Source organism: Sinocyclocheilus anshuiensis, unplaced genomic scaffold, assembly GCF_001515605.1.
Source record: "Sinocyclocheilus anshuiensis isolate Anshui unplaced genomic scaffold, SAMN03320099.WGS_v1.1 scaffold2186, whole genome shotgun sequence".
Taxonomy (NCBI): Eukaryota; Metazoa; Chordata; class Actinopteri; order Cypriniformes; family Cyprinidae; genus Sinocyclocheilus; species Sinocyclocheilus anshuiensis.
The window spans coordinates 391,265-416,770 of record NW_015557072.1 but is presented as its reverse complement, the minus strand read 5'-3'; the positions used below and the strand labels follow the sequence as shown (position 1 = coordinate 416,770).

General features: G+C 38.9%; 1 protein-coding gene across 1 annotated transcript in view; it reads left to right on the top strand.

Moving 5' to 3' along the window:
• LOC107676736 (receptor-type tyrosine-protein phosphatase delta-like) overlaps positions 1 to 25,506 on the top strand; it is a 319,184-nt gene that overhangs the window by 223,026 nt on the left and 70,652 nt on the right. Inside the window, exons 8-10 of the mRNA XM_016471396.1 lie at positions 1,151 to 1,302; positions 15,622 to 15,767; positions 19,199 to 19,340. Of these exons, the coding sequence (XP_016326882.1) occupies positions 1,212 to 1,302; positions 15,622 to 15,767; positions 19,199 to 19,340 (379 nt within the window). The 5' untranslated portion in view covers positions 1,151 to 1,211. The remainder of the gene's footprint in view (positions 1 to 1,150; positions 1,303 to 15,621; positions 15,768 to 19,198; positions 19,341 to 25,506) is intronic.

Genomic DNA, 25,506 nt, shown 5'->3' with positions numbered 1-25,506 from the left:
GAGTGTGCGCGTGTGAGCGTGTGTGAGTGTGCGTGTGCGCGTGCGCGTGCGCGTGTGAGCGTGTGTGTGAGTGTGAGCGTGTGCGTGTGTGTGCGTGTGCGTGTGCGTGTGTGAGTGTGCAAGTGTGTGTGCGTGTGTGTGTGTTTAACACAGCGCTCAGCACTTATTGATTCCCAAGTCAAAAGCTTATTAAGGCAAAACACTACAATGAACAGGGTAAAAAAAATGATTTCACCACACTTCCACAGCTGATCTAATCACAGTGCATTACGACATTGCACTGCATTACAAGTTTTCTGAAATTGTACATTTAAAAATGCAAATTGTGCATTATCTAATTAATCACCAATTTACTGCATGGACTTTTCTGACCATTGGATAAAGGCTTCAAAATTCTCATTTGATTTTGTTGACATATTAGAGTTAAATATTTTTCCAGAGGATTTTTCTTTGAATCCCTCCATAAATCAGAAAATATGGGGAATAATATGCATTTTCACCTTGTTTTTAGTAATTAAATGTTCTGTAATTCACTTGTGAATGATATATGAACAAACCCCTTAGTAAAAACCTTCAGAATATAGAGAGGAATAAAACTGTATGTTTTGGTGTATGTAAGTGATACTAAATTGGAGAAACAAACTCTTTAAGAGCATGTATTGAAACTGAAACCTGTAGACACATATTTGTAAGTGCAACAAATGTGACCCTGGAGCACAAGATCAGTCACAAGGGTCCATTTTTCAAAATTGAGATCTATATGCATATTACTAATCAAAAATTAAGTTTTGATATATTTACAGTCGTAAATTTACAAGATATCTTCACAGAACATGATCTTTACTTAATATCCTAATGATTTTTGGCATAAAAGAAAAATCAATAATTTTGACTCATACAATATATTGTTGGCTATTGCTACAAATATACCCCAGCGACTTAAGACTGCTTTTGTGCTCCAGAGTCACAATAAACGCTTAAATGTGTGTTCTGGTTTATTTCTTTCCCTTTTATTTCTTTCTTGGAGCAAAACAGACCTCAAAACTGAGCAGTGCATGAAAAGACCTGTCGTGTTGTGCTTTAAAAAGCAAAGCCGTTTGTTGATGATTACTCTGTGTTCTGATGGACTGATTGCTGTGTGTCTCTGCAGGTTGTGAGAGCGTTGCAGGAGCGTTGTGAGCTGGCACACTCCGCGGGTGAGTCGTAACATCATGCCTGTGCCAAGCGTCTGTGTAGCGTTACCCTCCGTCCGACACTGTCTCCTGCTGCTCACCGCCTCGGTCCTGCTCTCCAGCGCCGAGTGTAAGTCTCACTTTAACTGCCTGCTCTCTGTCTCCATCTGAACCGAACACAGCTGATCGTGACGCAGAATCTCCAGAGTCTGTAGAGCGGCCTGACGATCCTGTCAAACCTAAAAGCTTTACAGTCAAGGTGCAAAAATCAAAAAAAGATGCTGGAAAATAACAAGCACCGATGTGCATTACAGGACTAGATGAACACACACCGCAGCTCCACACACAATAAACCACGGCTAAAACTGATTTAAAACAAAACATTTGAAGACCCTTCAATTAGTGTTTATATTTACTATTATTTGCTAGTGCTGTCAAACAATTAATCGCGATTAATCGCATCCAAAATACAAGTTTTTGTTTACATAATATATGTGTGTGCTGTGTATATTTATTATGCATATATAAATACACACACATGCATGTATATATTTAAGAAAAATATGTTACGTTTATATATTAAAATATGTATATATAATATAAATTATATGAATGTACATATATGCATGTAAATGCATGTAAATATTTTCAAAATATATAGTGTATGTGTGTGTATTTATATATACATAATAAATATACACAGTACACACACATATACTACGTAAACAAAAACTTTTATTTTGGATGCGATTAATCGCGATCAATCGTTTGACAGCACTAATATTTACCAATTTCACAAGAGGAGAGACATGACGATACTCAGACCAACAACATGCACAGGTCACCTACTGTATGTGGAAAAGAAGTGCACTTGAGCATGCTTATGGCAGAAATAATAGACTTTAAACACTTTAAATTAGACACTTAAGTGTGAACTGAATGTAATGTTTTTAGACAATTGCATATTAATTGCGTTTAAATTAAAATGTTATATAGTTTGGATTTATATTCAATATAAATTGAGCTGAACTTTAGTGTTTTTGACCCACTTAAGTAGAACTTAAGTACATCTTTATATGTATTACTCTTGTCTTTGAAATATGGTTAAAGTACTGCTGAATGTGCATTTAAGATCAACTCAAATATAAGAGACTATATAAAAGATGATTAAAACATATTTATTTAAAATAAAATGTTTAATTTGCCATTATTACAAAATGTACTTTTTAAAAGTGTGCTTAATCTGAGGGTGCAAAAAAATCTAAATATTGAGAAAATCATCTTTAAAGTTGTCCAAATGAAGTTCTTAGCAATGCATATTACTAATCAAAAATTAAGTTTTGATATATTTACAGTAGGACATTTACAAAATATCTTCACGGAACACGATCTTTACTTAATATCCTAATGATTTTTGGCATAGAAGAAAATTGGATAATTGTGACCCATACGATGTATTGTTGGCTATTGCTACAAATATACCCCAGCGACTTATGACTGCTTTTGTGCTCCAGGGTCACATATTATCTGCAAGTACAGTTTTTTAGGAATATACATTTAAGATTTGAAGCACACTACAAGTGCAGAGAGGATGTTAAACACGTATCTTGTGATTAGTGTTCTTTTATCTGGTCATTGTGTATCATCATTGTTCTGCTGTTGTGATTGTGATGTTTAATTAGTTCGGCGTGTTATGAAGATGATTGTTAGATCAGTATTTGCATTTGGCTGCCAGGCAGGTTGTTGTTTGCATGTTGTGCGATCGCCTCATTTGCATGTATGGTGATTTGACTGAAATGACGAGGCGTCTGTGTGTCACAGAGCTCAGTGTGTTCAGTCTGTGGTCACGTGTTTTAGCACGTCTGTAGGTTTTGCTGTGGTAGTCAAATCTTGTCAGCTCGTTTGCAGCTTCAGGCTTTAATCAGTGCTGCGTGGTTCCGGAGCGGATGGGAAAATGACAGGAATAATCATAGAAAGAGAGAGAGCGGGAGAGTCTAGAGCTTCCCAAACCTCCTGATCGACCCACGGAGACGATGGGAAAAAGAGCCGCCCAGTGTGGAGGATAAGGTTCAAGCTAATTAAATGTTGTGTTGTACTTAAAAATTGTGTGCTAAATTCAGGATTGTGCCCGTTTAGAGCGTCTGAAGCGCTCGAGGTTCTTGTTCAATGAGGGATCGTCTCTGTAGGCGTCAGCTGAGGGTGTGAGTCTGTCTGCTGTACAGTTACACTGGGGAAGCTTCGTCTAATAAAAGCACAAACTATATCTGTCTCTGAGACAGACATGGCCCTGTTTGAGACCATTTCAGTCGTGTCCCACGTAACCCTAAAAAGTTCCCATGTCATCTTGGTTCTCGTAGCCTGTGAAAGTGAGGTCAGGCGTCTCTGCAAGCACTCTTGAGGATGAGTGCATGTTTACCATTATGTAGCTTACGTGTACATCTTGATGAAGAGGGTCAGACTGACTCTCTAAGTATGCACTTATTATAGCTTTTTATAACAACATGGAATTTAAAAAGAAAACGTTGTCAGGTTCAGATGACTTTTATGGAGGATGTCTTGAAGTTTCAGGCTAAAAAGTCAAGTTTATGAGATTTTTACTTTTTAAAAATTTAATAAATAAAAATTATAATTCTATGCAAACTGTCTTGACTGGTATAAACGTTCAAGCATTTATTTATTTATTTTAATTGTGGTTATAAACAAACCACACAGGACAACCATATAGGGAATGAGCATATTTCATTTTTTCATTCCCAGTAATTATTAAATAATATTTGAGTACTACATTTGTGTAGTAATCGTATCTAGTCAGCAGAACCACCTTCAGTGTGCCGTCCAAACCGTAACGATTCATTCAGGATCAAAATAAACACTGATTATGCTCAAATAAAAAGACTGCAAACTCAATTAAATGTATCAAATGCAAATGCATTTTATTTGAATTCTTCAGATTTGTGACAGGTTTGCAATTCCTTTGGTGATTGGTTTAAGTCAGAATAATTTGTATGTACTTCTTTCAGTTTTTGATTCACTTGGAAAATGTATATAGTGAAATATAGTCATAAGTTTCTTTTAAATCATTATTTTAATTAAAAATGGATTCCTTATAACTAAATTATGTAGGCTGAATTGATTGTACCTGTATGCATAATACAAATATAATAATAATAATAATAATAATAATAATAATAGTAATAATAATAATAATAATGAATTTTGTTAAGGAACTTTATATTTAGTTCCAATCCAAGGTTTTGTTCACATTCAATTTAATGATCTCTAAAAGCTTGTGTCCAAATGAATGTCTGTTTTCTGATTATAGTGAGATATAAAAATATTATTGAGGGAAAAAAAAGTGGAAGCAGCTCATCAGGAAATGGACGGCTGACATTCTAGAGACAGACAGTCAGAGGGCAGCGTTCACACACGTGCTCGTGTTTGTCATGCCCACAAGCTTTGCACAGCGGCAGCTGTTTAGCGTCTGCTGTTCACACACACACACACCGATCCTTCTTAAAGTGTGAGTGTGTTCAGTGCGACCGTCACATTGATGACTTTGCAGTTAATGAAATTGAACAGCTTTTGTCCCATTGCATTATGGGATTGTTCCACACACGCACACACACAGAGCATCGACACGGCTCTTTTTACCGCCTCTGTCAGACGTGAAGTAAGACAGCATTGGACAATTCTCAAGAGGGCGTCACCCAAATCTAGTAATTATCACCTGCATGCAAATTAATTGTCCACTCTGCATGCTAGCTTATGAATATCCATGATGCATATGAGTGTAGCTAATTAGTGTTGAACAGAGAGTGCAAATTAACAATACTTGTAAGAACACACACACACATCACTCTCTCGTTGCATATTTGTCTAATACAGTATTAAATATTTGCATAGAAAGAACAAGTGAGATATTTTACATGTAAATGTGCTGAAATTAAGTTGTAGGAAATTCCTGTCATTTACTCGTCTTTCTAAACCTGACTGAGCAACTCTCGTCTGTGGAACAAAAGGAAATATTTTGAATAATGCACCAGTCGCTCTTTTCCATGTAATTATAATAGATGTGAACCGAAAGCCTTCAAAAAGCACCATCATTCCAGTCAATTATTCTCTCATGAACTCCCAAAGACAGTGGAAAAACATGTTTTCGGTAGATGACTCAAATTTCGACCGTTTCCTCTTGCAGTATTGTTGTGGAATATGGAGTACAATATTAAATCATAATTGATTTATATGACTTTTTTCATGCTTTTGCATCTTTTTGTGGCTTGAAAGACCCGGTTCCCATTCACTACATGGAAAAGAGCAGCCGCTACATTCTTCAAAACATCTCTGTTTGACTTCCACTGAAGAAAATCAGTCATACGCATTTATAACAACATGAGGGAGAATAAATGATGACAGAATGCTTCTGGGTGAACTAAAACTTCAACAGCCGCTGTTCGTTTAGCCAATAAACAACTATTAGGGGCTCGTACGTTCAACAAACAAACATCTCGCCAAAAATAAATAAATTAAATAATAAAATAAAATAAAACACGGGATCAATAAGCCAACGAGTGCGGCTCTTTCTTCTTCTCAGAATGAGAGCAACTGCAATTTCACACTTCCTGAACTGCTGCCGCTCATTATGGGATTTAATTGGCTGAACTATTCGCCCAGTCAGCCGTGACCGTTTGGGTGGAGCAGGAGGCATTTTCACTATTACGTCCCATCAGGGGGTCGTCATGACGATCGCTGAAAACACACACACACACACACACACACACACACACACACACACACACACACACACACACACACACACACACACACACACACACACACACACACACACACACACACACACACACACACACACACACACACACACACACACACCTCTCAAAACACACACACACACACACACACACACACACACACACACACACTCTCTCTCTGTTCATACTCCATTTGTACCAAATCCAAGATGTATTGATCAGACATGAATTAAATTGCCCTCTCTCAGTTTGATATAGATTTATAATCGCAGTGTAAATACTCTGATGACATTTCAGCATGGCGAACTCAATACCGCTCACGAAACGCGATAATCACTGCACAAGACTTTCTTCATCTGTGACATCACAATAAGAGATGGCCAGTAATGTGTTTGAATGCTTTTTAAGTGGTTCAGTTTTAAGGCTCATTAATCATATTGAGACACAGACCTCAGATGTGAGATGAGAAGGGAAAATCTGACCTGGTAAAAACGGATCTCTCTAGAACGACATCGAGATTTCCTAGAAGCCAAACTCTGATGACCCAAACAGTGTCGTTCCTCAAGTTAGTGCATCTGGCTCTGTCTCAAATCACACCCTCAGCTGCTGGACTGTTGGGTTGTGGTCTGATGTAGGGGGTCGTATGGACTTTTCGATTAGTTGCACCACTAGCAATGGTAAAGCTGCATGTTAGAACTCAGCCACATGATGTTATATTACATTTGCATTAATGCATTTGGCAGACACCTTTTCCCAAAGTGACGTAAAATGCCTTCAAGGTAAAATTTAGTCAGTATGTGTTTGAATTTTAATCAGACTATGCACAGCCAAGTTCCAAACTAGTGCATTGAGAATGCACAAAGGGTGTGCGCGTGAGCACCCTTCAGAATGATGAAATGACGAACGGGACTCCCTGCGGTCTCACGAGCCCCACCGACATTCATCAGCGGAGGCCGCGACACCACAAGTCCACTGTGATTTGAGGAGAGTTGATTCTTCAGACTAATGGGAACATATCTAGAGTCATGGAGTAGATTTTCCAACCCGTGCGGTGGACACACACACACACACACACACACACACACACACACACACACACACACACACTCCCTTCTGGGAACCCTGACGAGTATATGTGTGTGTGTGTGTGTGTGTGTGTGTGTCCCACTGTGCCACCTCACACAGTCACTTCCCCTCGCCATCTGTGAAACTCCTCTCAGCGAAACCAACGCCATTCTTCAGTGTGTGTGCGGAGCCAGTGTTTTCCTCCGTCTTTACGTTATACATGGGGAGAGGTTTGTGTGTCTAAACAGACAGGATAAGGCTCATCCGTTAGAGAAACGGGGGAGAATAAAACAGGGAGAGAGAGAGACAGCGAGTGTGTCAGCATGATAAATGGCATAAATCTAACTGTGAAGACTGTAGGCTAAGAACAAACGACAGAGCGAGAGAGAAAGAGAAAATGAGGGTAAGAATGAAATGGAAGCCAATTCTTCATCTCCTCTCTTTGTGTCCAGTCATTGTTTTTTTTGTTTTTTTCTTGTGTGTGTGTGTGTGTGTGTGTGTGTGTGTGTGTGTGTGTGTGTGTGTTGTTCTTCCGTCCCCAACAAGGGAGAGACAAACAACGCTTGATCTGAAGGGAGAGCCTGTATGAGGAAGTATGAAATTGAATGTGTTCCATTCAGAGGTGATCATGCCTATACGTTATTCCCTGTACACTGAGAGGGGGGGCTGTTTGTAACGCAAGCCAAAAGAACTGTGGTTACCATCTCATAAAGGCTTGTGTGTTTAAAGCACCATTCTTTGCTTTATTAGGATAACAGGTCAAACGAATTAACAATATAATTATACCAGCAACTACTACATCAACAACGAGCCAGGTTCTGCTGGTTTAATTTGAGTACAAACTTTGGCAAACCTTGTGCAGGCATAGAGCTTCTGATGCAGGGTGAAGAATCTTGGGAGTGAAGTGCCCATTATTTGAACCCCACAAAAACGTTCATTTCAAAGGGTCCTTTGAAGTAGTTATTTTGAGCACTTCTGTTTGGAATGGTTGTTTCTACTCAAAGTGCCCTGGGAAGGTATCATCTATGCCATTTGGAACACACTGACTGCAGCATCACACATTCATTTGTCTGTGTGTGCATATTTATTTTTGGCAAATTCTTTCATTTAACAAACACTGCTGAACACTTAACGAGGAGAAGACCTTTTCATGTCAGATGGGCTCTTATTATCGGACTATCCCAGCATCCTTTAGCAGGTCACATGGTCAGTTCCAATGAAGTCTCGGGAACAAAAGACAAGTGAAATCATCAGCATGTCTTTCTCTCTCAGAGAGCAGGAATGAATAGAATGGAGAAAAGATAAATCAATAATTAATTATGTCTATTTCTAAAGCATCTATTCAGAGTTATCTGCATCCTGACCAAAGCACATTTTCCATTTCATGCAAAAGGAGTTAATTGCTGTTTGTTTTTAAAGGTGCCATTTTTACAACCAATTCAGCTTCTTAGGAGGACCCTGCCATCTGTCACTGAGTAACGTCAAATAACCACGGGGTACCTCAGGGTTCGGTTCTTGTGGCCCCCTTCTGTTCTCCATTTATAAAACCTCACTGGGTGCAATCATAAAGGTGCACTGCTTGTCCTATCCATGCTGTACAATGACACTTGTTATTTCAGTCTTAAATTCCATTTTATATATCTAACATCATCTCGGTCTGGAAGAAGGAACACTACCTTCTGCTTAACCTTGCAAAGACAGAATTCCTTGTGTTTTCAGTCAGCCCATCAGTCAACAGCAGTGTCACCAAACAGCTTGGCTCAACAACTACACTTTCTTGGCCACATCTCAATGACAGTCTAGTCATGCAGTGTCATGCTCTATAATATCAGAGCCAATACTGGGCTACTGCAGTGCTCTGTTGCTGCAGTTAAGCCTCTACATACAGTATGATCCAGAACATGATGGTGCATCCGATCTTCAACCAACCCAAGATTCCCTATGTCACTCAACTCTTGATCTCACTCCAGTGGCTAACAATAGCCGCCCACAACAATTCAAGGCTCTGACAGGGCACCCTCTACTTCACAGATCTGTACCATTCTCTGCAGTCAGTGAGTGAGTGACACCTGGTGCATACTAGAACCTTCAAATTTACTATACCTCCTGAGACCTTTCAATGGTCACAGTCTGTTTATATGCACACACACACCAGCTAGTTCAAACTGTAATGTAATTAATTTAAATGGATCTGTTTGGAGAATAGAATCAAGTCCTAATGAGGTCTAAACCAGGGGTCTAAATCAAAGGTGTTGCATTGCTCGTGAATGTAGGCATTTGTTGACCAAAGAAAGTTTCAGACAAATGGGTTTAGTTGCATTTCCAGAAATCCACTTCACAGTAATTTTCTCCCCTGGCTCTTTCCACACCCACAACTATCTGCCAAATGCTCCATCCGAACATCCTGTAAAGTAATATACAGTTCCAAGTAACTTACAGTTGACTTATTGCAGGACAGTTCTCCTGGAGTAACCAGGGGTGAGAGTTCATGATTAAATCTTAAAACCAGAAACCTCCCATTTACCAGCCTTGAGATTTAGACAGGAAACCAACACGATGAGAGGTAAAAGGGTGCATGTTTTTTCTGCATGAGTATTGCACTTTGTTCCCGTCATCATACATACACTTTGTCCTTGATCCTGTAATTGGCTATTGAGGTAAATATTAGTGAGGAGAAAGCAGGTTTACTCTTGTGGGATAACCATGAACCATCGCACACAAACGCTCTAGGCCAGATCCTCAAGCTAAACACACACACACTGTCACAGAATTAATATTAGGTTGTTCTGATATTGTCGGAGGTGTTGATGATGTAGAGTCTCACAGGAATCTGCTCTGACCCATATCTGCGTCATCTGCTTAAAAGTTTTCAAAAAGGTGTTTTTGTTAGTGAGCACCAACAAGTAAAGATAGGAACACTAATGTCAGGCTGTAAATGTGGCCGGAGGCGTTCGTCAAACCTCGACACGAGCCGAGACCTGCGTGGGCTGTGAAGTGACAGCCGCTGTTGCCTGGGGAACCAGGTGATGTCCGTGACCCGCCGTGTGAATCAGAGTCCAAAATTCTTCCGTGAGAGGATCAGCTGTTTTATCAGGCGAAGAGGATGACGGAGAACATCAGATCATCAGACTCTTACGCGATTGAAATGTTTGTGTGTCTCTCTCTGGCCGCCATGCGCCTCGTGGCCAAACGGAAATCCTGGAGGTCAGGAGCCAGGCCACGGTCGTCGGCGAGAATCCGGCGATAACGGATGTTGGTGAAGTCGCCCTGTGAATCAAATTGCACGAGTAGATGATGTCGTTCTTACCGAAGGTTGTCATCTGGCGTTGAAACGCTAGCGCTCAGAGGAAAGATCATCGCTCAGGTCCCGCGAGCTGTCGCTCTCCAGAGATTCTCATTAGCTGTGCGTCAGCCATATGGAGCTCACACACACACACACACACACACGCCAGATGAGCTTCTGTAGAGGTCATCCTCATACACTGCCATCTTCATGTTAAACACAAACACATCTTTTGGTCCACATCTCACTCTACCAATCTCAGTCCGTAGATGTGAGTGACTGTGGGAAAATGCAGTCGACTATTGGAACGACACTTGAGAACTTCCCCAGGTGTCTGTCGCTTGAAAACGGTGTTGTGTATAGACTTGTGCCGGTATTCGGTAATGCGATATATCACGGTAATGAATATGCACGATATTGTTATCGTGCAATATCGTGATAATACCGTATACCGTGATAAAAGCATTAGCAATTAATCGCAACATGAAAATTTGATACCGGCGTATCCCTAGTTGTGTATGTTTTTGTGTTGCACGAGATGTGTCAGACAGACGGCTGTGTGTGTGTCTGTCAGGTGTGTGTGGGCCAGTCACCTCTGGCAGGGCAGATTTTATGTTGTTGTGGCCGTTATAAAGTCGCTGTGCTGTGAAAATGGTTTGAAACATTCTCACAGACCACCATGGAAGGTCACACTGCTCTCACACGAGCGTGTATGTGTGATATAAGCCAATCCTGCAGTCTTTAGGAACAACTGGAATACACAGCAACGCAGAAGAAGTATTGAAACAATTACTTCACACTGATTGAATGCCATTGTATTAAATATCCAAATATCAAAGCAAGTAGCATCATAGTTTACAAAGTAGTTAAAAAGTAGTCTCAACCTAGTTAGTTTGTATTGATGAAACATATTGAGACTTCAAACATGATGAAGGAAAGTGAATGTAATGAAGAGCAAAGATCTGCATACAGCTCCTGATTTGATGAATCACATTGACATGTTTATGAGTTTCTTCAGTGAACAGGTTTTGGAGGTGTTTGTTGTGTGTTGTTCTGATGGCAGACGTGAGGTGTGTGTGTGTGTTGGTGTGTAATGGAGGTCCCCGGTCACACGCGGGTCACTCAGACACACCTGAGCGTGAGGAGGGTGGTAACAGGTGTGTTGGTGTGTGACATCTGCACCGGTCCTGACTGCTGTTTTGCAGGTTAAAGTGTCTGTTTGAAGTGGTGGCCAAAAATATTCATCCAAATAAAATGACAGCAGTAAACGCCTGACAAACCCTGAATCTCAACCAGATCAAACAGACAACTGGGTTCACATTATTTATTTTATTTTTTATTTATTTTTCTTTTTTATTAGATTTTGTTTTGTTTTGTTTTTTACACTATAATACAATACAGTAACAATAACTTTGACAATGTTGAACAATTGAGCTTGATGAATGAAGTCAACAATGTGTGTAAAATTGAGTTAAATGGCATGAGATTATTTCCTTCTTCCCACAAACAGACATCTGATGTTTAAAACTGCAGCTTCATGCGATAATAATATGATGTTAGATATCTAATAAGTCTCACAAGCAAAGACAGGAGGTTTGTATTTGTGATTTTGGTAGCTTAACAGCATATTTAAAGCACAGTGTTTGTGAGAGACACTCGTTTGACAGACTCTAATCATGAAAGTGTCTCTGACAGACAGGGGATACAAGCCGCTCACGCAGGAGAAATCGAACGTGTCACTCGCTTCTGAAGAAGAGAAAAGACACAAATGTATTCTGATGGACTGAGAGACTGAACTGTTTCTGTGCTCGTGAAACGCCCAGATGATCTACTGCATCTTCACAGCAGAGCTCACCGCACGACACACACCACAATGCAGTGCGCACTGCATCCATTTCCAGTGTGATGAATGAAGCGGAAGTCATGCAGCATTGCAGGAGACTGCAGCACTCGTGTCTGAGACTGAATGCATTATGCATTTTGACCTGATCAAATAACCAAAAATCCAAAACACAGCTGATATCACCGTCTGTTCATTCATCTTGCTGGAAATAGCAGTTCACATTGAGTGTGCTTTATTGCCGTACGGCTGCACTATTAATTACAATAAAACTGTGTGATGTGGTTCATGCGCTGTCATGCGCAGCACTGTGTTCATTTACACGCCAGCGGTTTGAGTCGCATCTAAAAACAACATGTCAAACATTTTCCAAACTTGCAGTGTGAATTATTTTTAAAGCAGCTGTTGTCATTATTATTTTTGCCTTAAATACTTAAGTATAAGTGACATATTAGAAAATATTTATTGTTTTGTTTAATATTTTTAGTAATTTTACAGTTGTACTGTAAACAATCTTGTTGACTTATCTTGAAGTGAAATTTTGCAGTAGTAGTATGTCTTTTGTTTAATATTTTAATAATAATAATAATAATAATAATTTATTATTATTATTATTATTAAAAAAAATCAATTGCCAAATTGTGCAGCCCTACAAACAAGCACAACAAACTTGCGAGTTTTTTATAAAAAATTTTATGGCAATTTTAATAGCAGTTTTATCAGGAAAATTACACTTTTCCCCCAAATCATGCAGCCGTACTGTGCATGTACATACTGTACATAGCGGGATACAGAATTACCCATAATCCTCTTCAAGATGAGAAAACGAATGCCTTCACATTGGGGAAAAATAAAATGACTACAAAAATGAAAGTCAGTCTTACTAATATGGCCTTTTAGGGCCCTTTCTGCTAGGGCTGCACTATAAATCGAAATTAAATCGCAAAGGCGATAAATCGTGATTAGACAGAAGCTGCGATTGTCATGCGTATCTTTCAGTGAAGCACGTTTCTGTGATCAGCAGTAAATCTCCATCCAAAGGCCAGAGGGCGCTCTCGCGCTGAAACTCCAAATACACCTCGCAGAAGAAACTCAGGAAATCCCTATAGAGGTAGCTGGATAAACAGAATATTTAACTGCTTTCATTAATTTAACGTGACTAATAAACACACCTGCTTCAAAAGGACAGATCTGTGTTTCCCTAAAGCGTCAGGACCATGAAACACTGAGACCATCATATCTGCAAAACACTCCACACAGACTATCCATCACAACTGGGACTTAACATAGTACAATAGGTCATTTCAGATGAGCAGGAGTATTTTCCTTACGTTATCTATAAATACATGGAGCTGAGTGAAAGTGATCATGTTTTATAGCAGACGTCAGCTCTGCTGGAAAACATGATTACACACACACACACACACACACACACACACACACACACACACACGTGTGCTGCTGTTTCTCCGTGTTTGGGTGTGTTTGGAGCTGATGTGCAGCGTGAGCTCTTAAGCGGGGTTTACTGTCGACCCAAACTCCATTAGAGCAGATTCACTGACAGCCGCATCTTTGATGTGTTATTCGGCACATGTTCAGATAGCTGTATGACAGCCGCACCAGATACGATTTTACATATTTACATGCTGAGAAACTGCTCTTTGAAGTACAGAGAGCGAGCGCGAGAGAGGCGGTGGCTGTTGGCAGCGACGGCAGATATTTTGGGCGACTCAGTGAAATCCCTCTGGTCGCGGCGGTGACACCCCGCTCACAGATCCAATTATAGACAGGGACTATGGGATACGTATGTCACATCTTGTATTAACTGCCCGCCTCAAGCACGAGCAGCTCTCTAACTAGGGAACAAGTGCTCACCGCCATGATCCATCATACGAGAGATGTGACACTGCTCTTATTGCTAACTAAAACTATTAAAATCTGTTTCGTTAAATGAAATGAAGTATAAATGTTAGATGAAACACTAAGCGAAAATTGGCAACTAAATAAAATTACTAAAACAAAAACTAAAGTTATATAGAAATGTCATTTAAAACAAACTGATACAAATTATGAAAGTGCATAACAAAGTTATTAAAACTGTAAATATAAAACTAATTTAAAATATTAATGAATTATATAATAGTAAATAAATAATAATAATGCTTGAATGTTTTTGAAAGAAGTCCCTTCTGGTCACCAAGGCTGCATTTATTTGAACAAAATGTGAAATATTATTACAATTTAAAGTAGCTGTTTTCTGTGTGAATATGTTAAAATTTAATTTATTCAGCTGTATTTTCAGCATCATTACTCCAGTCTTCAGTGTCACATGATCTTCAGAAATCATTCTAATATGATGATTTGCTGCTCAAGAAACATTTCTGATTATTATCAATGTTGAAAACAGTTGTGCTGCACAATATTTTTGTGGAAACTGATGCGTTTTATTTGTCAGGAAGTTCAAAAGAACAGCATTTATTTGAAACAGAAATCTTTTTTAACATTTTTACAAACGTATTTACTTTCCCTTTTGATCAATTTATTGCATCCTTGATGAATAAAAACATTTACTTCTTTAAATGAACAGTAGTGTGTGAGTGCACTCAAGATCCCGCCCCCAGATTCATCTGATTGTTTTTACACTGTTTCTCTGCGGTGCGTGTGAAATATTTGAGTATTTTTACCTCGATCTTCAGTCATGTGTCAGTCGCTGGCGTTTCAGTCATCTGAATGTGTTTGATTTTGATATCTTGTGTCTCTTACATCAGCAAGATAGAGTTGTTCTTATATAGCATTTAAATCATGCATTATGTTGCTAATAATGTTACAGGACAAATATTCATTCTGCGGTTTTTACCTCATTTGGATCATGGCGAGCGTTAATTTTGGACTCTGGGATTCATTACCGTCTGCTCTATTAATGACGCCTAATAAACAGCACACAGATCATGATGTAAAACTCTTAAAATAAATGGTGTTTCTGATCTCGTGTCTCTGATGTGATCCAGTCGCCGCTCGTCTCCATCACTAACAAACACAGACTTCTGAGGGAAATGAAACTGCTGTTTATAATGTTTGGTGTGTTGGTAATGACTGCTGTATTTGGCCCACTCATGGTTTGTTGGGAACAAAATGAATGAATGAATATATAAATAAATAAATAGTATGCATACACACAAATACCAATTGAACTGGGAAAACAAAAAGATTAAACACTTATGAAAAGTGCATAACTTAAAATTTTTAAAGTTGTGAAGCTTGAGTTTTGAGGTTTGTTGTTCTGATATAAAACATTCACCAATTTTATGTTTGTTGATTATGTTTTTAAATGCATTTAGTTGCCTCATGAGTGATTTTGCCTTCAGTGTTCATAGGACTATCGTCACATCTTTGCTCTGTTCATTTGATTGTGTTTCTTCTTTTGTGTAACGCGTCTCTGTTCAGTAATCTGTCTGAATCAGTTGTGTAATCTTCCCACTTTCTGTCTTTCAGCGCCACCAAAGTTCTTGCGAACCCCGAACGATCAGACGGGCGTTCAGGGCGGCGTCGCCTCCTTCATCTGCCAGGCTTCGGGCGACCCGCGGCCCAAGATCGTGTGGAACAAGAAGGGGAAGAGAGTGAGCAACCAGCGTTTTGAGGTATTAGGTCTATTGTTCTGATGTAAAATGCTCGACAAGTGAATGCTAACGACAGCCACGCCCATTAACCACACCCACTGCTTCAGCCACACCCACTCATTAGCATATCCTCCCACCACTAACATGCATGATCACTCATGTCCCGCTGCCGGATTCATGAAAATCGTCTTTAGAAAAAACAAGGGGAAACAATAATAACAATAGTAATAAAAGCTAAAGCGTAGTTCCTAAGTGCAGTTCTCCTTAAGTTCTTTAAGTTTTTAGGAATAAATGTATTACTATTTTTGGAAAAAGCACACTTGCTTCATATTATTATTATCACACTTGCATTCATCATATTTTTAATGCGAGTTAAAATAATTATTTTTAAATGTGCTTGTCTTAAGATGGATCAGACTGGTGCGTTTATCTTGTTTGTTAATTGTGCAAAGTAACAATTAATTTGATACAACCCGATACATTTCTTAAACTTGTTTTGGGATTTAAGACAAGTTGGGGGTTGTCTTAAGAACAATGGCAAAAAAAAAAAGTATTGTATTCCCAAAAATACTACTTAAGTTAGAAAATAGGGGGGCATGGCAGTTAAGACTTTTTTTTCTTAAGCAGGGTTATACTAACTAAAACTAAAACCATCCAAAAATTGTTATTTGGAAATGATAAAAAACTTTAACTAAAAAGAAAAGAAAACAAAGAAAGTTTAAACTTATTTTGTTTCAACTAGTTGCCAAAACAACATTTCTCACAGTCATATTTGGGGAAAACAAGCAAACAAACAAAAAACCTTAAATTAAAATGAAAACAGACACTACAAAAATAGAAATAATAAAATAAAATAATAAAAAAATCCCAATGATAGTAAAATAAGAATGCTTCGTGAATCCGGCCGCTGATCTCAACAGCATGAGATAATAAGAATTACCTTCATTTAAGGAAATGATGGATCAGATGCTTTCGTCAAACATGCGCTTTGCATTTCTGAAATGCACTTGGTTCCCAGAAGTGGTTTTTGTTCTTGTGTTGAGCATCTCATTTGCTTCCCAGCGCATGTTCCGCGGCTCAGTCCCGTATGTTTATTTATCTGTTTTTGGATCGCCATCTCAGCCCAGCATGATGAACCAACGCATCACAGCTGAACACTGATAAGATTTTTATTAATTTCTGCATCATCTTGCCGCACAACCATCTTCATCTACTGTTCACACAAGTGCATGCATGTGAGCGCGTGGTCATACTCGCATTTCTTTACGTGAAAAGTGAGAGTGAAAGAAAAGCCGCAGCGTATGACCACTGATGTATTTAAGTCTGTAAAACGGAGAACCCGTCCTGGTTGTTTCTGTCAGAAGTGAGTATACATCTCCCGATTGCCAGCAACTAAACCTTTCTGTGAGCGTCCTGTGTCCCGTCTGTCTGGCGTCGAGGCTAATCGACTGTCTGATGACGTTTGTGCCTGCGACGTCACATCACCATCCTCGTTTCATGTTTCATGCGATCTGCTTTAAGAGTGGGCCAGACCACGCCGTCCCATTCTTAAAGCCACCGGGTTTATCGTGAAACGTCTGGCTTAAGAATTAGCATCGCCTTCAGACATTCACTGAGCATTTTACACAAACCAAAGCCAGCTTCTCAAACATGTGTGACTGATTTCTGCCCAGTGCATTACAAGACAGACTATATAGAGATATATGCTTAAGTATAGTTCATTTTAAAATTGCACTTAAGTGTACTTGGCTTATACTGTTGAATTGTTATATACTTAAGTATACTTAAAAGTATAATTTAGTATTCCAAGTGTACTTGGTGTAGAATGGTGTATTAAGCTTTTCTGTACGTTTCCTTCACACACACTGGTTTCTTTTACTCAACTTCAGCATATATTTTACAAGTTTATAATAAGTCAGCTTTGCGGTGGAAAATTTTAAAGTAAATAATACATGGTGGAAATGAATCTGACCTTTTTTGTACACAGTGTTATTAACCCACGCAGAAACAGATAAACATTTGGCAGGCTTTACTGACATTTCTTCTGAGGCGTGAGAGTTTTGTATCAGACATGATTCACATGGGCTTCTATTATAAGCCATTATCAGAGTAAACAATTTGTGAACTTCAACTGAACTTTATTTCAAGTATACAAATCACCTAAATAGGACGCTAGTAGTGTACTTAGAGAAGAACAAAAAGTAAACAGTAAATTTTAAGTATGATGAAAAGATCACTTAAAGATAGCATTCAATTATACATGCTGCATAGGGAATATTAAACTAGTATATTTTGAAGTGCACTTGAATAAAGTCTAGAAGTATATAACTAACATTATACGTGTGATTTCACTTGTAGTATAGTTCAAAGTATACTTGCAATACAAAGAAGACCAGTGGTGTACCCAAAGTTTACCGTTACTTGCAAAGTACACTTGAAAGTATACTTCTATAAACTAAACAGTGGGCCAATTTAGTTCTGAAATGTGTTGCAATACATACAATTATAGAACTAGTGCATTGAAACTACTATACTTACTACATAAAGTATACATGAAAGATATACTTGAACTTCACTTAAGTTAACACAATTAACTTGAAGCATACTTCTTTTTGTAAGGTATGTTGTGTGCATGTTCAATGCTACTTAGGACTAAATTGGCCTGCTTTTTAGTAAAAGTATACTTGTATGCATATTTTAAGAGTAGCTAGCAGTAGTAAACTTGAGTACACAACTAGTTTTTCATGAACTACAATATACTACAAGTGAACTCTACTTTTACTAGCTCTATACTTCTAGCCACTTTTTAGCTTGTGAAAGTACACTTTTAAGTATAGTTTTAATATTGCAATTATAATTATATGTGAATATAACATCATGCTTCTAGTATAATTTTAGTATACTACTTGGTCCCCATGTATAGTAGTTGGAATTAAAATTAACTCCCATGTACACTACCAAAGGATTTACGCTAATGATTTATGATGATTTACACAGAGACTTTAAAAAAAAACAATCAAATTATGAAATTATGTTTAAAAGAGGCATACTAACAACAGACTGTTTTTTGCACAGACAGTCAGTTGTGACCTTCAGCTAAGATCGTTGTCATATCGTACAAATGTTCATAAGAAACAATCATTAAGGACACAACATAAGATCAAATCTCTCAGAGTTCGCTGGGCTTCAAGAAGAGAGATCTCCAAAATACCAGCAATTGCACATGTTTCTGAGGAAGCCAGTCGCAGCCCGACTGCAGATCTTAACCAGACTGTTTCTGTGTCCTGTGTTCGTACTGTTGCGTCAGGTTGCGTAAATGAACATCGTGCCGCGGTGTCCGTTGTCTGTCAGAGCTCTGTGTCAGGATGAAGTGTGTGTGAGAGCATGATTGTCTGTCGTCACCTGTGAGCAAAAAAAACTCTCGTAACATATCTTGTCTCTCGCACCTGTAGGTCATAGAGTTCGATGACGGATCGGGCTCCGTTCTGAGAATCCAGCCGCTGCGGACTCCGCGCGATGAAGCCATTTACGAATGTGTCGCCTCCAACAGTGTTGGGGAGACGAGCGCCACCACACGACTCACTGTTTTACGTGGTAGGTTTACGACCAAAAACCTGCGCTAACCTTTGCTCTCTCATTGCCTTCCAGCCTTCACAGGTATGTTGGCTTTGTCTGTATCTTTCTTCAGTGTGTGTGTGTGTGTGTGTGTGTGTGTGTGTGTGTGTGTGTTTGTGTCATTTGAGTAGTTGGCCAATGCAGCAAATGACGATTTATTTCTAGAAAAGCGTCCCACGGATTGATCATGAAAAATGGAAAAGCTCCTTCAGCTCGCACTGACCTTGGAGCTTTTTAACGGGGTGATTAATATTCTAATTAGCAGACGGGCTTTCCCGCTCGCTAGCTTCTGCATCATCAATATAACTCTAATTTTATGCTACATTTACAACATTTCTTACAAAGTGGCCTTGTAAGGCCTTGTTGGATGTGTCAGCGTCCGTGTGGAGAAACCGGAGTGAAAATGCTCTCCTTTGCCAGTTTTTACCATTCGGACCCAACGAAAGGCTTTTACCCGACTTATCTTTTAATGAAATTATGAAACGCATCTACTAAACAAAACAGCCCTCTGGTTGGCCTGAGAAAGATTCTGCCAGACCTAAAATGGGAGAAATGCAAGAGAAGAATATACTTTCCACCTCCAAACATTAGCATGGTTATTGGCAAAACATTTTATTTTCTCCCTCCTTCTCGCTCCTTTGTGGCCACATCTGTTGTTGGAGGGAGAGTATTGCTGTTTGCAGCTCAGGCCTGATAAAACCTGCAACACAATAGCAGTGTGGCGCTTAGAAAACACACACACACACACACACACACACACACACACACACACACACTCTCACGCTCTCTCTCTCTCTCTCTCTCTCTCTGACACACACACACACACACACACACACACACACACAGGGGGGAGTCTGTGAATCTCTCTGGATATGTTGAGAATACTCTGCAGTATACACTGCTGTCTGTACAGATATGATGTGAACAGCAGGGGAGACCGAGGGCGATGTTACAGGACATACAGCAGAACGTGTCCTTCATAACTCTCAGATCTCCCTGCCATCTGTGTGTCTGAGAAAAATACGCTTCAATTTATTACCTTATTTAAGATATACAGTTAGCCCCCTTTATATTTACACAATGATATTGACCCAGATTGTGTCATAATATCAGTGCTTTCAGTTATAAATATATCAGTGTTATTGTAGTATTACTTATAGCATTTATTAAGTATTATATTATATTTATTAAATATAGTATTTATTATTTTATCATTATTTATAGTGTTTATTATTTTGAATTAGCTAATATTTTCATAATTTCATTTAAATTTTTCATTTTTTTTATTTATGTGCTTTAATATTAAGTATATAGGTTTAATTAATTTCATTTATTATTTTTTTAAATAATAGTTTTAGAAATTTTATTAGATTTAAAAAATATATATATTTTTATATAGCTGTTAAATTTAATTAATAGTTTTAGTAATTTTATTAGAATTTTTAAACATTTGTATATAGTTTAATTTAATTAATTACTAGTTTTAGTAGTTTAAGTACATTAGCTTATTTTAGTTAGTTATCCATTTTTAATTTTAATTTAAATTTGTCATTTTTATGACATTTTTTATTTTATTTTATTCAGTTTTGTCAATTACCCTTTTGTTTTAATTAACTTTTGGTTTTACCTAACAATAACAACAGTGATTAATGTTACTGAATAGATTCTTCTATCTGTCAGCAATAATATGCATTTAAAACATTTGAAATGCCAGTGTAAGACCTACTTAATAATTAAATAATTTTACTAAAATATCTTGATTAGTTCAAGAAGAGTCTTTAAGTAAATACTTTGATGAAATAATGTCTGTTGCATATTTCAAAGAGTCATTTTTTGACTTCAGTGATGAAAGTTTATTTTATGCTGTATGTCCAATCAGATCCTGTGCAGTACCTGTCTGCGAAAGTTTAACTGTCTGACATGTATTTGAACTTTTACCCAACAACCTGGAGATAAAATAGATATTAATTACAATCCAAGCCGTTAAAACCAAAGAAATTGCTTTTATCCTTCGAAATTAGGTTTTTGGTAAAGATTACATGTGAAGTTACCTTGGTGGGAATAAATGTGATTATTTTACCTCTATCAAATTGTATGTAAAACGTCTTAACTCGGGGTCTCCAATCCAATAATGAGTCAAGGAAGATTAAAAACGACTGGCGGCTCGTTCGTCACACTGGAATGGAAGGTCGAGTGGAGCACAAAGCGCTGTGTGATTGAGTATTGCACACAGAGAGTCTGCGGTGTCTCATCTGAACTCACACATTACAGCAGTATATACTCTATAAATGCAGTACGAGTACGAGTCGTGTGCTGTTCTCTCTCCGAGCCTCACCTGGAATGACGGTCTAAATGGAAATAATTATGATTAGGAAGCCCTAAACAAATATTTATCCATTAATATAAATGAAGGAAGCGGAGTTGTAGTAATTACTGCACATTCAGCCAGTGGGCAAGCAGCATCGTTTGAGCATGAATAATGACACAAAACTAATACATATTCCGCCGTAAGATATCAGGCTGCGGCAGACTGCACGAGCATCGAAAACAAGCTTTGCATTAAAGCGTCTTTGCCTCGGTTAAGCCCCGACATACTTTTCTTCCTCTAAAAACATGGCGTTCAATCGGCCGTGCTTGTGTTGTGTGGGGATATGGGTCATGTCTTATTCATGAATGCACCCACGGAACTGGGACCAATGTGTTCGGTCCTTTCACAGACTGGCCAGGGATTTCAGGCCCATATTTGCCAACAAGGTCACAGGCACAATGCATTCTGCATCAAAGAAAACAAAAGTCCCTGCGATGGAGAAGCGCGAATGCTGCTGGTGGCTGAGTACTCTTCAGAGAAACCATTTTAACAGAATGGTTCGCCTCAAAAAACCCAAACGAATGCACTGGAAACGCGTGTGAGATGTTTAGCAGAACGTTCAAGCTGCTCTTTTCCATAAAAAAAGTTTGTTTGTGGCCATATTCAAAACTGACGTCCAACCTGATGCACATATGATGTTAGAACTTCAGCAGAGGGGGAAATAATGAGTGGAAAACTTAAATGTGGCTCTTATTTCGGGTCACAAGTGAACATGTGACTTCGGAGGACTTGAAATATAGCGCATGAGTCACATGCTGCTTGTATTTGTGCTTTTATGGTGTTTTTTGTAACAAAACACCAACAATGGAGCATTAGATGCGTAAATAGTGACAGAATGTTCTTTGAAACTTTTTATTGTGCTGTAAAACTCATGCATGACTTTTGGACGAATCCAGTGGAAATAGATGCGTCAGAGCAAATAAGAGATTCAGATTCAGGTTGTTGGTTGAAGAAAGCAGAGAGTTCTGGAGAAGTAAAGTGCCACTAGACATGCTGGCACTGAAAGGGCTTTAAATGACCCTGAGGGGGAACATTAGCGTCAGGATTTGGCTCCAGGGATGGAGAAACATCAGAGAGATTAACTGAATTCATTTAGTTCAATGTGCTGTGACCTGATGTCCATTTGACGTCCACTCACACAGTCAGCCGGAGGATATCATCAGCGCTGACGTTACAGCGCCGCAGGCACCGACCCCACGATCCTGTCCTGAAAACAGACATATATATTTCTGAAGCCATTAACATGAAGAGTAACTAGATGTAAAAACATCAAATGTCTGTTTTCAGACTTTAAATGGGGATTTTGTCCAGTCTCCACTTTCTCATGTATGTCTAGCAATGTCATGCAACAATGTCATAATTGTGATCGAGTACATTACATTAAGAACTTTATTAGTTATTGACTCATTTTAATTACCAAAATATAATTTAGCAGTGTCCCATGTTTTGTGCTCATCCCTGTTATTGCATGATTCCCCCATATACAAAAACAATTATAATAATAATAATTCTGACATCCAGGAAATTACATCGTAACAATTTACCATATGGTCCCATTAGTTACCTTAAAATGAGCTATACATTTATTACAGTATTTTTTACATCTTTGTTTAATATAACGCTATTCGATAAAATAATAAATAAATAAAACTTCTCATTGTTACTGTTAGCTCAAGTCCATTAAAGAAAATTAACAGGTTAACAACAGATAACAACATTTGATGTTAATAATGTATTGGTAAATGTTGAACTTAACTAAGATTAAGATTATACACTTTAGATATATATTTCATTGTAAATACATGTTAACTAATGGAAGTTAGTTGATGATTTCCACCTCAACCATCAACCCTGAAAATAAATTTATTGTAAGAAAAAAGTACATTTTAATTCATGGAAAATGCAAGTTTATCAGTGACAACAAAACATCACTTGGCCCTAAACTAACAGCTTTGTATGTTCTTTATATGTTACTGCTCATTCTAGTGCCATACTTAAAGTTTATGTAGATATATTTTCAATAAAAAGTACTTGTTGACAAAAAAATCTGATTTTAAAGCTATACCCATTCTCCAAACGGGAGATTGCAGAGGATGAAAGCAAAATTAAACCACTCATATGATATTTAATTGTTCCTCCTAAGGTTGATGATCAACATCTTCCCATTTTTGCATCCTGGTCACGAATGTGCTGATCGTTAGTTGGATTCTAGGTGTGTTTAGGGTTAAAGTTATGATGTTACAAACACTTCCTGTATCTTCATTTAGTCGATAAGAGCTTTCATAGCCTCATCTTCTGCACTGAGGACGGATGAGCGTCGTTCTGCTCTGTTGTGTCACGGAGGGAAAGTCCAAGAGCTGCTCTTCCATTCGGATCTGTTTCTGTGCCGATCCAAAGCGGAGCTCGAGGAACTCTGGCAAATCCAGTGAGAAGCCGGCGCGATCATGACAGATGACACCGACGGGAAGCGCTCCATTCTCTGCCTGCAGTTGAGGCGTCTAGACAAAGCCTACTTTATGGTAATCCGGAAATATCCGTGCCAGAGCCGGAACGCCGGCACCTTTCTTCTGAAGTGCATCAATTGACTCCAATCTGACCGTCCCTCGACTTTTGCTTCGAACGAAGGCATAATCTTCGGCACACAGTCGCTCAGGAAGTCCGCCGCTGTGTAATTTAAAATCCTGACAGAAAAACAAAGGCATTGACAGTCGTCCAGACGAATCGCTGCCTCAGCGCCCGTGGCATCTTTTAGCGAGGTGCGTTCACGGAGGGACGGCTGCGGAAATTGCTGTGCCTGTTGTTTGGTGTTCTGACAGCTGCGTCGAGGGTGAAAGAGCCCAAGAAAAGCTAGCGGAGCACAATGTGCTTTCCTTTACCCCTCCGCCTCGAAGGAGCCGCGACCCGAGCGGCCCGCCGGCGCTTTCAGACGTTTCCGACGGGCCTTTCACCGCTGGAAACATGCTGACTTATCTCGCAACCCAGGTGAACCTTTCTTTGAGCTGGAAAATAGAAATGTAGAAAGGACCTGAGACAGCACATAAAGTCAGCGCGCCTTTGTTCGAGCAAAGTTTCTCTGCGCGACCCCCTCCTGCCGCTTTAAATTAGCACCGATGCTATTCATCACAGGAATGGAACAACAGATAATGACGAGTTATTTATTCTCATAATTAAAGACAGAGCCGTTAGACGTTATTGATCTTTCCTCATGTCTAATTAATGGAGAGGAGGAGATGGTAATCGTACAGTATGAGTTTGGACGGATGGGTGTAGAAGCGCAGGACTCCGCGGAGAGCCGTAAACGCTGATGGATCGCGTGTTGGTCTGAGTGGATGCGGATATCGATCCCTGCGGATGGCTGTGGTACTTCCCCCATTACTTTCTTCTCAGGGAAGCCTGAGCTGCTGCTTGTTGTAGTGGGTGAATTTGTTTCTAGAGCTCTCGAATCGTTTTGAGTTCATCCTGATTTCCTTCTTCAGGTTTTCTGCTCTTAAATGCTCTGGCCATCAGAGATGTGGCGAGATGGACACACTGCTCTGAACAGGCATCTAGGTGAGGCTATACTATGATGCTGTGAAGTCAAGGACAGTCTGTCACCACATGGCAAATAACGTCTATTTCCTTACAGTAGAGCTTTCAAACCCTATTCTTGGAGGAACATCGACACAACACACACCAGATTTAGCTTATTAGTAGAGACTCCAAGACCACCTGGACTGGAAAAAATAAAATAAAAGGTAATAATAGTACTTTTTTTCTTATTTTAAAATTGTATTAGTG